Source organism: Polistes canadensis, unplaced genomic scaffold (assembly GCF_001313835.1).
Source record: "Polistes canadensis isolate GaletaPanama2010 unplaced genomic scaffold, ASM131383v1 scaffold_35, whole genome shotgun sequence".
NCBI classification, from domain to species: Eukaryota; Metazoa; Arthropoda; class Insecta; order Hymenoptera; family Vespidae; genus Polistes; species Polistes canadensis.
Window position 1 is genome coordinate 752332 of NW_014569582.1, and position 15795 is coordinate 768126.

The 15795-nt window shown below is 32.8% G+C and overlaps 1 protein-coding gene across 2 annotated transcripts in view; it reads left to right on the top strand.

Annotated features, from left to right (window-relative positions):
* Window positions 1-11105: 11105 nt before the first annotated feature.
* LOC106784442 (COUP transcription factor 2) overlaps window positions 11106-15795 on the top strand; it is a 155657-nt gene continuing 150967 nt past the window's right edge. For both annotated transcript variants that reach the window (XM_014743979.1, XM_014743980.1), the window contains exon 1: window positions 11106-12949. In XM_014743979.1, coding sequence (XP_014599465.1) covers window positions 12568-12949 — 382 coding nt within the window. In that variant the 5' untranslated portion in view covers window positions 11106-12567. The remainder of the gene's footprint in view (window positions 12950-15795) is intronic.

Sequence of the window (15795 nt, forward strand, 5' to 3'; positions counted from 1 at the left end):
TATTCAAACCTGATTGATAATTATTAATAATAATCGTGACGAATATTTCGAATAATGTAAAATAAATTATTAGAACATAAAAAACAATAAATGTTTCTAGATAAAAACCTATTAGGTGGTTGGATGGTGTCAGGATAAAAAAAAAAAAAAAGAATAATAGTAGATCTAGGTATTGTTGTAAAATCAGTGAAGAATAGAGTAGACATCGTCAGCGAATAATCCCTAAGTCGATCATTAATTATAGTCGCGATGCGTTATAATTAGGCGAGGTGTAATCAGATTGGCGAGGCAAGAGGATATCCGTCTAGTTACGCCTAACGATCCCCTAGGTGGCAATTCATTAAGGTGCCACAATGCTAGTGCCACGCCCGAGATCCGTTTCCTAAGGCGCATATAATCGTTCAGTCTTCTAATCGCTAAACTTTCAAGACCTTCTCAAATCAACATTTTCGATTAAACTAGTTTTCATATTTTATTGATCAACAATGTGTCTCATTTTGTGTCGTTCATTTTTCAATCATTCATTTCATTTTTTCGTTCATTTTCTGATCATTCATTTCATTTTAGGATCATTCATTTCATTTTCTTGTTTATTTTAGGATCATTTATTTAATTTTATTGTTCAGTTTTAGGATCATGATTTTTCAATCATTCATTTCATTTTATCGTTCATTTTCTGATCATTCATTTCATTTTATTGTTCAGTCTTAGGATCATTCATTTAATTTTATTGTTCAGTTTTAGGATCATCCATTTCATTTTATTGTTCATTTTAGGATCATTTAATATTGAATTGAAAATTCATTTTAATTATTATATATAATAATCGATGATTATATTAAACCATTAATTAATAGAACACTTGGGACATTGATAATTAAATTCAAACACTATACTTAATTAAATACACACGTAATACCTTCTTATAATAAATAATCCTTTAAATGTGTTCCTATGCATTTATAACCAATTTAAAAAAAAATTATTACTGTCAAGTATAATAATGAATATATTTATTAGATAATCATTTAATTTAATACTTGAAACATTGATAATTAAATTCAAACACCATACTCAATTATATACACTCGTAATACTTTTTTATATAATTCTTTAAATGTTACAATACATTTATATCCAATTTAAAAAAAAAAATTATTACTGTCAATTATAATAATAAATATATTTATTAAATAATCATTTATAATTTAACATATGGTCATATGATTAATTCAATATTCAAACGTATATTATGAACTTTAATAATTAATCAATTAAAAATAATTAATGATTGAAACTATCATACTTTAACATTTCTATTCATTCGCGTATACCACCCTATTCTATATTAGACGAGAAAGGATATCAAGAGTTGTAGTTGTCTTTGGTTTCTAGTCGTCAGGGTTGATAGTACTATAGCCCGCGGGTCGGTAACAAGGTTACGGACTCATCTCCTGACTCGTCGAACAACTTGGGCCCTCGGTTCATCAGGCCACAATATTACTAATCAGTGCTAGGATTGGTCCAGCCGTTAAGTGCCTACAGGATTGCCAATTCACGTTCATGCCATGCGGAAGTAGAAAATTCACGGATATTCCTTCTAACCTTTATCACTTTTACTTCTACTAACTAAATCTGTCCATTTGCGAATATCTTCTTCTTGATATATGTGTCTATGTGTGTGTGTGTGTGTGTGGAAAGGAAAAGGGTCTTCTATTAAGAATTCATTACTTCCTCGATGATCTAATTTTCATTCCTATTACATCTATTATGTGTCTATTTTTATTGTTGTTTTAATATTATTTTTTAAATTGATATATTTGATAGAATTTTGCAATATTTTTTTCTTCAAAATTATCTTAATTAATATTTTTTGATCTTACTGTTAGAGTTTGGTATTATCATGTTTTTAGAATAGTAGATTTATGTTTGGATATTAAATTTTGTAAATACGATATTTTAATTGTTATATTAATTAATAAATATTATATGTCGGTGCAATTTTATATTAATGCATAATTTTATCATCGTTCATTATTACTTTTAATTTTAAATGAAATGTAGAAAAATGTTTTAGCAGCGTTTAAATAAATATTAGACACAATAATAATAATAATAATAAAAAGAATAGACTGTTTATCAGTATTACGTCAGGATTACGTCATTGGAAAAATGTTCTTCCTCTCACATAGAAAGAAAAATATTACAACACAATAAAAATTACGTTATCAAGATTATATCAACGTTACAAATCAATAATATTAAATATTTTCTATAATCAAACTTAAATATATTCTCTCCTCATTATTTCGAATTATCTAGCGTGAAACATCGTTAGAAGATAGTCACCCTCTTCAAATTCTCGTTAACACCTTTTACTCGATTAATAACGCAACCACACACACACACACACACACACAGACACACTTCTAAAACTAATAATAACAAATAGAAATTCAACTAACATAACGTTTGATGTTACTATAAAAATCGATCATTACCTAAGAATACATCTCAAAATCATAACTATAATAATAATAATAATAAAATAACCGTGTGCAGCGTGTGTGATTTGACGAAAAAGGGTGACTTTAAAGAAGAAGAAAAAAAGGAAAAAATTTTTTTGTATTTTAAATGATAGGCTTGCGGGTGGTATTGAGATCATTGGTTCGGTTCATGGGGGTGTGAGTTACGGGGTGAACCGCGACAATGCTCTAATCAAATGTCATGAATCAGCGCCATTATGTGCATCTGCGATATGAATTTGTAAATATGCCTTCGAGCAAGAATCCTTCCTCAACACCCTCCCCGCCACCCCCTCGTCCTCTTACATCCCACCTTTATTTTAAATTCACGTGTTACCAACACACACCACCATCACCACCACCACCACCTTTCTTTCTTTATTTATTTATTTCCTTTATTTTTTCTTCAACCATACCTTTTCATACGTTCTGTAATATTTCTTTTCCTTTCTACGATGTTACGAGTCAAATAAAATAAAAAAAAAAATAAAAAACAAAACCGGAAATAAAATAATAATTCTTTCATTTCCTGTGTGTGTTGAAATCATTCGACGGTAACGTAACGTACATTTATACGAGTCAATTAAATTTGATTTAACATTTGACCGGAAAGGATATTGAATTTTATTATTATTATTATTATTATTATTGTATATGTTATATAATAAAAATAAAAATATGAGATATTAATATATGAATGTGATTTATTTTAGAAAATAAAATAATCATCTATACGTCAAACACACAAATGATATTTTAAAAACAAATGAATTATTATTTAAATCGTAAAAATATTATTTATAAGTAAAAAATTAATGAACGAATCATTTTTTTTTTTATTTTTATTGGACATAATAAAAGCTCGAATCAATTGGGGGGAGGGGGAAGTTTTTTCTACCCGGGATATGAAGAATAAAAATTGGATTCTTGTTTTTTATTTTTTATTTTTTTTCGTTGAGTTAACAAAAGTAAGTAAGTAGGATACTTCAGTGACAAACGAGAACAGTGCTTTTAACTAATCCGTGCTATTGAGTCGAAACAGAGTAGGAAGTTTAAATAAAAGCGTAGGAATAGAGGGATAGGGATTGCAAAAGGGAAAGGAATCCGACTGTGAAGTTCGGAAAAATGTTCTAAATATTCTTGTAGGACTTCTTTCAACCGTGGTAGCCATTGCCGACCGGTAAAAATAACATTTTACTCTAATCCAGGAAGTGGGAACCCTACGAAGCGTATCAAGAAGAAACTTTATATCTACGTGTGTTAGTACGTGTACGTGTTCTCTCGATATCCTTTATATTTAACACTTTTTTTTTTTTATTAACTTTTGATAAAAAAATATAAATCAAAAATTTTTCAATATAATATTATTATATTTTTAAAGAAGTAAATTGTAAATATATCAAAAAATTATTCAATACAACACCAATTCGAAAAAATAATTCAAAATCATGTGTGTGTGTGATTTTTTATTTTGGATATCAGATCTTTTAATTATTTTTTTTCTTTAATCTTAGAAATAATAACAATACAAATTTCATTATTATTCATTATTATAGAATTTAATATCTATACAAAGTATAATAAATTCATTTCAAAAAACTTAATATATATTATACATAAATATTTAATTATTATATATTAAATTAATTGTTGAAATAAACCCTTGCGAATTATATATCATAGAAAAATAAAATAGCGTGTGTGTGTATTAATGTTTCATATTTTCATTTAGTATTTTATCTTTACTAAAATTGTTTTCTTTTCTGAAAATAGAAATAGAATAAAAATGATACATCGATCGTGGAATTTTTATAATAAAACGAACGATCGAAAGTACTTCATTAAAATTAACTATAAAAAGAAAGAAAGAAAGAGAGAGAAAGATTAGTGTTATCTAATCGTCTTATGTTAGTTAATTTATCATTTATATTCAATACTTTAACAAACTTCTTCGTTCGCGAATGTCAGTTCGGAAGAATATTTTTTCCTTATACAAGTATCAAAGTACGAAAAATATAATATTGTACGATATTATTATTTTCAACGCGTTTGCTAAGCGTAGAAAATAGAACATAATTGATCCCTATATTGTGAATCATTTGAAAATAAGTAAATATACGTTTAGGAAAAAAAATGAATGTTAAATGTATGAGTTAAGATTTTTCGTCCCACTCAACTACTAATCGTATCGAGATGACTTTTTTAACCTATTACGATAACCCAAAGTCAAGGGCACACGTAACGCGTCCTGGAGTCTGATAATAATTTGTTACGTGTTATGGCGCATGTATTGTACAAAAATAAATGATGAATATAAAACAAATAGAACAAAAAAATCTATATATATTTTATCGATACAATGTAATATAATCATTCGTGTCACATTTGTGAATGAATATTTTTTCTTTTTTTTTTAATAACAAAAATCATTTTCAAATAAACATTTCTACGTAGAAAATATTTCGTTAGATATTTATTTGTAAAGAAACAAAAAAACATGTAAAAGAATTTTCCTATAATAACGTATGCATAAAATATTCTACAAAATAAATACTTTTCTACGATAAAATAATTATATACACGTTAAACAATCAATATAATTAAATATTTATTTATTTAAAAATTATATAACTAAATATAAAAATGTGTCATACAATTTTACAACAATAATCGAAAATATGTTAACAATATATATACAATATTAACGATTACGTATCATTTACAAACTTTTAACAAGATCTTATTATAAAATAGACAATAAAGAGAGTGGTTGTGGGGGGGGGGAAGAAAAAAAAATCCAAATAATATGCAAAGTTAAAAGGTAATCTTAAACGAAGAAAAAAAAATGTTGTCGAAAAAGAAAAAAAGAAAAGAAAGAAACCCCGTATCCACCCACGCCCTTTACGTAAACTCATACACCCATCATATATAATATCAAAATCGTAAAATATTCTAAAAGGGATGAAAATGATATCTCTTAAAGTACGTTCATAAGTTGAACGATAATGATTCGTATATAACATCTAAACAGTATAAAGCTAGTCAGTCAGTCAGTCTATGGGTTTTTCGAAAACGGACCACCCGTTGCATTACTCCGCTTTGTGGTCGTATGCTCTTTTGATCTACCCCCATAATTAATCCACAGAGGTAACCGGAGACGCGCGTATGGCCGCACGAGGACCTACGAGGGCGGCTTTTATTCATCGACGAAACTCTGAACCGAGTTATTGAAAGGGTATTGGATAGGAGGGAGGATGGGTTTGAGGAAATACGGTAAAGAGGGGTAGGTGAACGGGGTGAAGGCGTATGGTTTGGGGGAGGAGACCCAATGAGGAAGAATAAGAGAACAAAATATCAACTAAACTACTATGATTTTAACATTTTAATCAGAATTGAAGTCACGTGCCGAATACAATATTACCTTTTTCTATTTTCTAATGATGGGATAAAATAATGTTTCTTATAAATCGAACGTGTGTGTGTGTGTGTGTGTGTGTATGTGTGTTTTGTGATTTCCACGTTTCCTGTTACACGTAATAAACTCTGGGTGGGGTTGGAGGGATGCAGAGGGGGAAAGGGGATTTATTTTTTCATCAAATATGTAGATCTTTTCTAATTGTGTGGAATATGTCAAATCTTACATTTAGATCGAATTTCTATTCACTATGTTTTATATATATATATATATAGAGGATTTTTATCATATGTTGCTTTTTGTTACATTTATCGATTAATTAATGTCACAAAAGAATGAAACAAATATTCGAATAAAAATTTCACCAATATATTTTATACGTATTGACAAAAAACTTATGTCAATCTTAACATTCTCCAATTTGATCTTTCGCAATGTATTTGATATATGTTGACAAGTAACTCATGTCAATCTTAACATTCTCCAATTTCGATCTTTCACAGTAACATATATATATATAAGGTTAACGATAAAAATGTATAATCAGATTCAGTGAAAAAGAAATATGTTTCTGAGAGTTATCAAAAGAGATCAAAGTGGTCAATATAAATCATCTTTTTGGATTCGATTCGGATTTGGTAAGCATTAAAATGTAGTTTAGTTCTGCATTCCGTCGCGTACGATGTGAGAGTAAGCACGAAATGAAGAGAAGAGAAGAAAAGAAAAGAGAAGAATAAAAATAAGAATAAGATCGAAAAGAGAAGATCGATAACAACGAGTGGTGGTTCGTTCGTTCGTTCATTCGTTTATCGATTTTGGTGAAGTCGACTTTTAACGAGTGTGTCCGTAAACGGACAAAGAGATGTTGCCTTTCATTCTATCTCATTTTATCTCTCCTGATTCTTTTTTTCTCTCTCTCTCTCTCTCTTTTTTCTCTTTTCTGTTTCTCACTTTAACTCACTTCCAACACGTTTCCCATTCTCTTTTTATCCAACGAGTCAATTTCCTTCGGGACTGGCACGGCAATGGGGGTTGCGTCAGGGCACCGATCTCGTTTCTCTGAGGTATATATAAGTATTTGTTCGATTTTTCTTTTTTTTTTTCTTCTTATTCTTTTTGTCGGCAGTTCGGTACGAAACGAGACGAGACGGGACGGTGCTCGTGGCTCGCATCAAACTCCGACACCATTCGAAATTCTCATCCCGAAAGTATAAAAGTATATATATATATATATATATATATATAATATTTATATTACTTGTTTTTAAAAAAAAAAAAAAAATCAATAAAATTAAAGGATAATATATTTTGTAGATTTGATCAAAATAAAGTTCTAGTTCTTTATACTGTTCAAATATATTTATTAATTATTTTATTTTTAGACGAGAGGAGCAATTAATTGAATATTTTGAAAAGTTAGATAAAATATATTATTCGTTAAATAGAATACAATTTTCTTACCGTAATCTTGTGATATTAGGTTTATCAGAAAGTTCTGTTTATTTTTAGAATAAAACATTAAATAATATATTTTATATTCATACTTCGAAAATATAAACTTTATTTAATATCTAATTTGTATATATAATCATATTTTTTCAAAAGAGTACCTTATATCCCTAGAGGCCAAAAATTTAACCGAAAAAAATTGAATTTGCTCTGAACGGACAGAACTTTTCGGTAAACCTAATGTAATATAACATATGCCCTTTTCCGTCTCCCTTTACCGAAGTGTTGCTTACAGATTTAATAAAAAAGAAATAATTCTAAGACAAATACTTTTGATCTATATATTTTTCAAAGAAACAATAATCACGATTATAATACGAAAAAAAAAGAAACATTGTATACCAAGAAAAAATATCCGAAATAAATGCCTAAAAAATGAATGTAAAACGATCCATACGTATTTCTAAATTTCTTCGGTATGTACACCTTTAGCTAATAAACATGATTAAATAAAAAAACAAAGGTAGTATTTAACCGAATCGTATATTATCGAATTTATTTAACCCGTTTTGTGTCGATAATATCAGGAAAGAAATAAAGACACCAGGTGAGTCTAAAGGATTCCAAAAGGTTTCAAGGAAATAATAACTAACTCCTTGAGTGTTAATTGCAGTTTAAAAATAAAGAAAAGAAAAGAAAAGAAAATCATTGGAAGTAGCAAGACAGAATAAGAGAAGGAACAAGCCAGTAGTCTTCTTTAACGAGCGGCACGACGAGAATAAGAACTTAGGTTGATTCCCGATGACACGGCGAATCAGATATGCCGAAGTCAATAGTCGCATTCACTCGTTCTCATCATCATCATCATCATCATCATCATCATCAACGAAGCAACGAACGAACCACCACTACTTCCTTCTCTTCTCATCCTCCCCACCCTACCCCACCCCACCCCACCACCTCCCTGATCCACCTCGTCATCGACATTTGCATCGGCTGCAGCTGCAACGGGACGGTAACTCGAGAATTTTTACGAGCTGGGTCAAAGTTCGCGCATTACCTGCCGCTGGCACGTCGAGCCAATCCCCGATGACCGGTGGTATTGGTAAAAGTAATAGTAGTAGTAGTAGTAGTGGTAATGGTAATGGTATATAATAGTAATAGTAGTAGTAGTGGTCGTGGTTGTATAAGTTCTTGCTTCTGCTCATTGTCGTATTCGTCTAAGTTGATTTGAAAGAAAAGAAAAAAAAAAAAAAAAAAAAAAGATCGCACGGGCTGAATTAGCATATGCCGCACATGCGTATTTATTTCCTCATTAACGCCATGTCTGACCCCGTCAGCCTGTTGTCTAATCATCTATATCTTTTTCTTTCTTTTATATTCTATTTTTTCAAACGTGCATTAGCAAAGAGAGAAAGAGAAAGAGTGAGAGAGAATGAGGGAGAGTAAGGAAGGGGAAAATGAAATTGGTAAGAGTATGCTATTTATGTTGATAATGTGCAATAGTCCTAGCAAAGTAATCTGCATACACAGTTTGAATGAATTGAATCTTCGAATAGGTAATCCCAACAACAAAACCAACAACTTCCTCTTACCGAATAGAATTTCATTCTAACGTTTCAATCGTCACCACACACACACACACAAGTGGGCGTATTACTCAGGAATTTATTTATATATATATATACAACAATAATAATAACAATAGCTCTTAATGATAAGGTATCATCACAGGGAACTTGGACATAGAAAAAGAAGTAGAAACTTAATTTAACTAAGTTGGACGTTTCGTTCCTTTATTAGGATTTCTTCAGCAACTTAATCTTTATAGTTCAGCGTCTTTTTTTCATTGGTTAGACATACATTTTTATTTTTATTAATATTCAAAACACAAAACATCTAAACTTCGTTAAGTATTAGTTCGTTAGCTACCTTATCATTAAGAATTATAATTTTGGACGAGAGAAATAACTGATTAAATAAAAATAACAATTTATGCAAGTTTTTCGGCTTCGAGTTCGACGAACGTTCGTCGAGTCATATAGTGACTTGTTTCGTTAAAAAAAAATAAGAAAATAAGTGTAACATCTCGATCGATCGATCCTAGTCAAAGTTTTGAAACACGGGGAAAGATATTGGAGATTGGCGGGGGATGAAAAAAAGGGAAAGGGTTGAAAGAAAGAAAGAAAGAAAGAAAGAAAGAAATAAGGAAGGAAGCTTGTGTCTTCGGGTATGTAATAGAAAGAGAAAGAGAGAGAGAGAGAAAATGGGAAAGAGCAAAGAGCACGACAGTGAAAAGTGCAGAGGTAGAGGGCTGCGACCTGACTGACCCTGACTCGATGGCCCGGCCGCCTTCGAAGCCCTTCGTAGCCCTACTCCTATCACTTTTACCCTCACCCTTAGCCTCGGGGGTGGATGGAACCCGGCCCGGCCCATTTTTCGCGCCCCACTTGACTCCTCGTGCTCATTGGCTGACGCCCTCTAGTTGTGACCTCTCTTTCCCCTAGCACAACCCCTGATGTTTCACCAACCCCCTCCTCCTTGTTAACGATACTCACCACCGTATCTTAATATTAACGAAAAAGAAATGATACACACGTAAGATTATACTCTGTGCATTAAATATAAATATAAGAAAATTAAGGAAAAAATATTAACGTGGATTATTGAGTGAATTAAAGTTTGATACAAAGTTAAAAAAAAAAGAATACGATCGGCAGGTTGAAGAAATCTAAGAAAGAGAGAGAGAGAGAGAGAGTAAAACGTAGAAGAAGAAGAAGAAGAAGAAACTTAAACCAATGATAGAGATAGAGATAGGGATAGGAAACGAAGAGTAGTAGTATAGTAATAGTAGTAGGGATAGCAAGCAAAGAGTAAGTAGTGTTGCATTGGAGTGGGAGATATAAAAAGAGAGAGAGAAGTAGTTGATAGGAGGTCGGACCGTAGTGCAACGGAGCTAGAGAGACTGATCAAAAGAAATAAATAAAGAAAGAAAGAAAGAAAGAGAAAGACGCGTATAGAGATATAAACGAAGAAGCATAGAAATATAGAAAGAGACAGAGAGGCACGTTGCGCGAGACTACGATGACTACGACGACGACGACTACAACGAGGACTACGACGACGACTACGACACGTTTCTAGACGGTGGTCGAGTAAAACGCGTGGTGGGTCTGTTGGTTGAGGGGTAGGGTAACTCCGTAGCCAATGAGAGGCTCACCGGGGCGCGCCCGGGACTCGACCCCACCTTCGGTAGTCATGGCAACCCGTAAAATCCGCGAGAAAGCCGCGAGGCTTTGGGGTGGTGGGGGCCAGGTCGATGTCAGGGGTCGTCTTAGTCGGCAGTCGGTCTCTGGTCGGCCCCAAGAATAGTCGTCGTATCGAGGCGGTAGTCGAGTATCACCTCTCTGTTCTCTCCTCCTCCTCCACCACCTCCTACTACTACTACTACTACTACACATTACTACTACTTTCTTTACTCTATTGTATACTACTACTACTATCTATATACTACTACTACCGTGTTGGTCTCTTCTCATCAGGACACACGTAGTACCAACGTGTGTTACCAAGGATTCTGTGCGCGCGCGCATCTATTGCTATCTCTTTCTTTCTTTTTCTTTTTTTTATCTTTTTGTCTATTCTATTCTTTATTTTATTCTTTATTTCTATTTCTATATTTTGTTCTTCTTTTTCTTATTCAATTTTTATCACTATTTTATATTATTGTATATAGATAATAGTATTATTATTAATACTATTATTATTAGTGTTGGTGTTCTTCTTCTTTATACTTATTGAACACATTAGGTGTACCTTTCCTATTCTTTCTATTTCTTCTTCTTCTCTTTCTCTTTTTCCCACCTCTCTCTCTCTCTCTCTCTCTCTCTCTCTCTCTTTCTTTCTTTCCCGCGCGCGTGCCTCACCGTTTTACCGTCAGGCGACCGCATACGCTCCGACGAGGACGACGTGTCGCCCGTAGTTCTCCGTCGTCGAGTTTAACGCGCCCGCGCTTATTTCGGTTATAGTTTTGGTAAATTTAAAATAAGAAGAAGAAGAAGAAGATAAAGAAGAGAAGAGACAACCGGTGCCCTTTAGTGTGGCACGAGACCCCCCCTCAATTCCTCTTCTCTTACCTTAAACCCCCTCTGCCCCCAATTGTGGTGAAACAAGAAAACAACGACGTTTTTTTTTTCTCGGTGTGTCTCTTCATTTTTAATATAAATATTATTTAAAAAAAAGGAGAGAGAGTGCAAAGTTAGTTCGAAATAATAAAAAATCGATCGGTTGTACGTTATCATCTAGTTTCCGACGCGTGTTCTTCTTTAAAGGTTGGTTGGGCTGGGTGGGGGTGGGTTTTTTTATTTTGCCCCCCCTAAGAAGAAGAAGAAGAAGAAGAAGAATAGTGACAAAGTGCGTTAGTTCGAATCGATAATATATAGTTTTGTTTATTTAAATGATATTTAACGCGATGTCAACGTTACGTTCATCGATCAAAATTAACATCAGAAGAAGAAAGATCTTTCCTATAATTAATTGGACTCTTTAAAGTTACATTAAAAAGGATCATCGTGTTTGGAGAACGATATTGGGTTCTTATTTTTATTACGAATTCACCAGTTATCATTAAAGTGTATCCTGGATTATCATTCTACCCTAAACAGATAATTATTAAATAAAAAGAAGAAAAATAAAACAAACAAACATATAATTTAAGTGTGATATAATAAAAATAAAAATAAAATAATAAGAAGGGGGAAATCAGATAAATAAATCAAAACCCCCTCCCACAAGTCAGATTAAAAAAATATAGTCGCGTTGTTAATTGTTTTGGGTTGGGGTGGGTTGTAATAATAAATAAGAGTGAAAATATAAAAAAAAGACACGTACCTTGAGAGAAGCGAGAGACTCCTCGCGATCGGCGCGAGTCGAGTCGATTCGTCTGAGGGCTCGGTGGTGGCGTACGAAGAGGAGGAAGGAGCCGTCAGGGTGGTTCGAGGGGGGACAGGAGGCGCGGACGCCCTGGCGACTGCCGGGGTGGTTTACCCGGCCGCGACGGCGACGTTGTTCCCCGGCCGGGTGCCGGCAGGACACCATCACCACCATCACCACCACCACCACACCGAGTTCACCAGCACGTTGGAGCTGGGGTTCCCGGCGCGCGGCACCACCGCCTCAATGGCGTTGGTAGCCCCGCCGCCCTCATGGGCATCGCGGGACCCTGGAAATAATCTTGGGACCGGTGGTGGGCCCTCACCGGCTACGGCACCGGCTGCTGCCACGGCCGGCGGCGGCGGACCACTTCAGGTTGGCCCGCCGCCGCCCATGCCTCCTACAACCCATTTAACACCATCGGCTACGCCCGAAGATATAACGTGCCTAGTACCAACCGGTGCTGTTTTAACACCTAGAGATCCATTACCACCTAGCACGACACCAGGAAGTCAAGCAAACAGTTCACAATCCGGTAGCTCGCAAACCGATAAATCACCTAACATTGAGTGCGTTGTTTGCGGGGATAAAAGCAGTGGGAAACATTACGGACAATTCACCTGCGAGGGTAAGTATCTTTATTTGATCAATTATTTTTCAATAGGATAAATCAGGATTTATTGTTCTACTGATAGATCTTTACTGTTCTACCCTTATCCCTCGGTGATTTCTCAAACTATCTTTATCAGGATTTATATCTTATTCCCACGATCTTTTGATTTAGGATAATTATTCGACGTTGGTTAGGGTTACACGTACGAACTATCTGAAATTTTTTTATCCGATCACTAAACTCGGTTATTTATTTATTTATTTATTTATTTCAATCCAATTCATTAACATTCTATTCCTTTTTGATTCTTTTTCTCTCTCTCTCTTTCTCTAACTTAAGAACAAAAAATCAATGTATATATCCTAACTATCTTAACTCACTTTACTCTCATACTCGTATACATTCTTCATAGAATGAATAAGGAAAGCTCAGCTCAGGTATAGCAACACCGAGTATGCGGTTTTAAGGGGGCAAGGATATAGCGTAAGGCAAGGAGTAAACCGCGGACGTTCCTAATGACGTTTATTACCGCGAGAATTATTTTAATGAACGCACACACGGGGGGGGATGGGGAGGGGGGGGGTGGAGTTAGGTGAGAGGAGTCCTCAACAAATCATTTCTTTTCTTTTTTCTTCTTATATATATCTTTCTTTTAATTTTTTTTCTCTTACTTCTTCTTCTTCTTTCAAAATAAAAATAGATGGATAGCGGTGGACTTTAAAAAAGAATTAAGATCGAGCTACGAGATACGTGTGGTGCAGTTAATTGCACTCTTTCGATGTAGTCCAAATGTAAAAGAAAGAGATAGAAATATATATATATATAGAGAGAGAGAGGGGGAGAGAGAGAGAGAGAAAATGTTTCGTTTCGTTTCGTTTCGTTTCGTTTCGTCGGTGAACGTTCAAAGTGCGCGCAAGTGCGGAACGCGTGTTTCGCGATAGAGGTCGAAACTGTCGAGCGATTAAACCGCAATGGGGACACACATAGATACACACACACACACGACAAATTCCACTAGAATACTATACCATCGATAATTGCCGACCATTTACAACCTGTAAAACGTGATACCATATCCCACCTGCTACGGTTTCACTCCGATTCCGAACTTCGGACACGTGTTAGGTTTCTCTGTTCAATTATATTTGTCAAAAAGTAATCAATCAAATTACTAATACAATGATTTTTGATATCTTGTCAATCGTATATCGTATAATCGTATAGGATATATAATTCATATATTTAATTATTCATTATTTCATCTATTTCGATAATATTATTATATTTGTTTTAATTTAATATGAATTTTTTTTACTTTGTAAACGTGCTAACAATTAGTTACGACTACGATCTTTTAATTTCAATTTTTAATCTCAAATCAGAAATGAATTGTTTTAACGATTAAGTATTTACTCGTGTTTGAAATAATTTCTAATCATATCTCCTCACCTGTTATAATTCAATTCGAACTCACACTTGATATTTACGTTGGTAATGAAGTGTCTTGTATAATCCATTCTAAATAAAAAAATTATGAAATTTAGAATCCTTTAGAAATCACATCAAATCATTTAATCACGTCAATCATATTATCTATCTCATTTAAAAAATAATTCAATTAATTATTTCTCTCGTTCAAAAATAAAATTATTAATAAATATGTTTATAGCAGAGAAACTAGACATTATAAAGAACTAGAACTTTATTTTGATCAAACATATTTATTAAAAACTAATATTCAAACGTGTGTTTATACACGAGCTGAAAGAACATTTCAAACAATAATTAAATATTATATAAACAAAAATAATTTCTCTAAAATATTTAATAATAATCACGCTAGTTAGAAAAAAATATTTAAGGGATGTCCTATAACTATATATATATATTATATTATAATTATTATTTCTAGTGTCATATATAGAAATAATTGCATTTCCATCAGATAAAAACATTGCGTTTCTGTCACAGACAATGTATAATATATTCTACGAATAATTCTACGAGTTAGAGGATATTACACACGGTAGGGTCTTTTAGTTTTTCTTCTTTTTGGTTTTATCAGTTGATCTCTGTTTTCTGAAACAGAGAATGAAAGAATGAGAGAGAAAGATAGAAAGACAGAAAAAAAAAATAAAAAGAGCCGACGGTCGCGTGGCCACCCCGCGGAAAGCGTCGCGAAGATACTACGAGATATCCTAATGAACCCGCGTTTCTCGGCTAATTACTCGCCCTTAAAACGGGCTCCTTGCTGATCTTCACAGTGCGATGAACCTTTTGAACGCTCGGGGACCGGTCGTTGAGCTTCTTCATTTTTCTTATTCCTTTTTTTTTTTTCCCTTTCATTCTTTCATTCTTTATATTTATTTTATCATACATTTCTTATTTGAAACGATTTGATCTATTCAAACATGATATTTAATTAATTATAATAAATAAATGAACTCGTGACAATACTTATATACTTTTCATCAACCCTTTTAAACCCATTCTTATTAAAACAATTGGAACTTTATATTCTTTATATTTATTTTATCATACATTTCTTATTTTTAACGATTTGATTTATTCAAACATGATATTTAATTAATTATAATAAATAAATGAACGCGTAACAACACTTATACACTTTTCATCAACCGTTTTAAAACCATCTTTTTAAAACAATTGGATCTTTATATTCTTTATATTTATTTTATCATAGATTTCTTATTTGCAACGATTTGGACTATTCAAACATGATATTTAATTAATTATAATAAATAAATGAACGTGTGACAATACTTACACACTTTTCATCAACCCTTTTAAACCCATTCTTATTAAAACAATTGGATCTTTATATTCTTTATATTTATTTT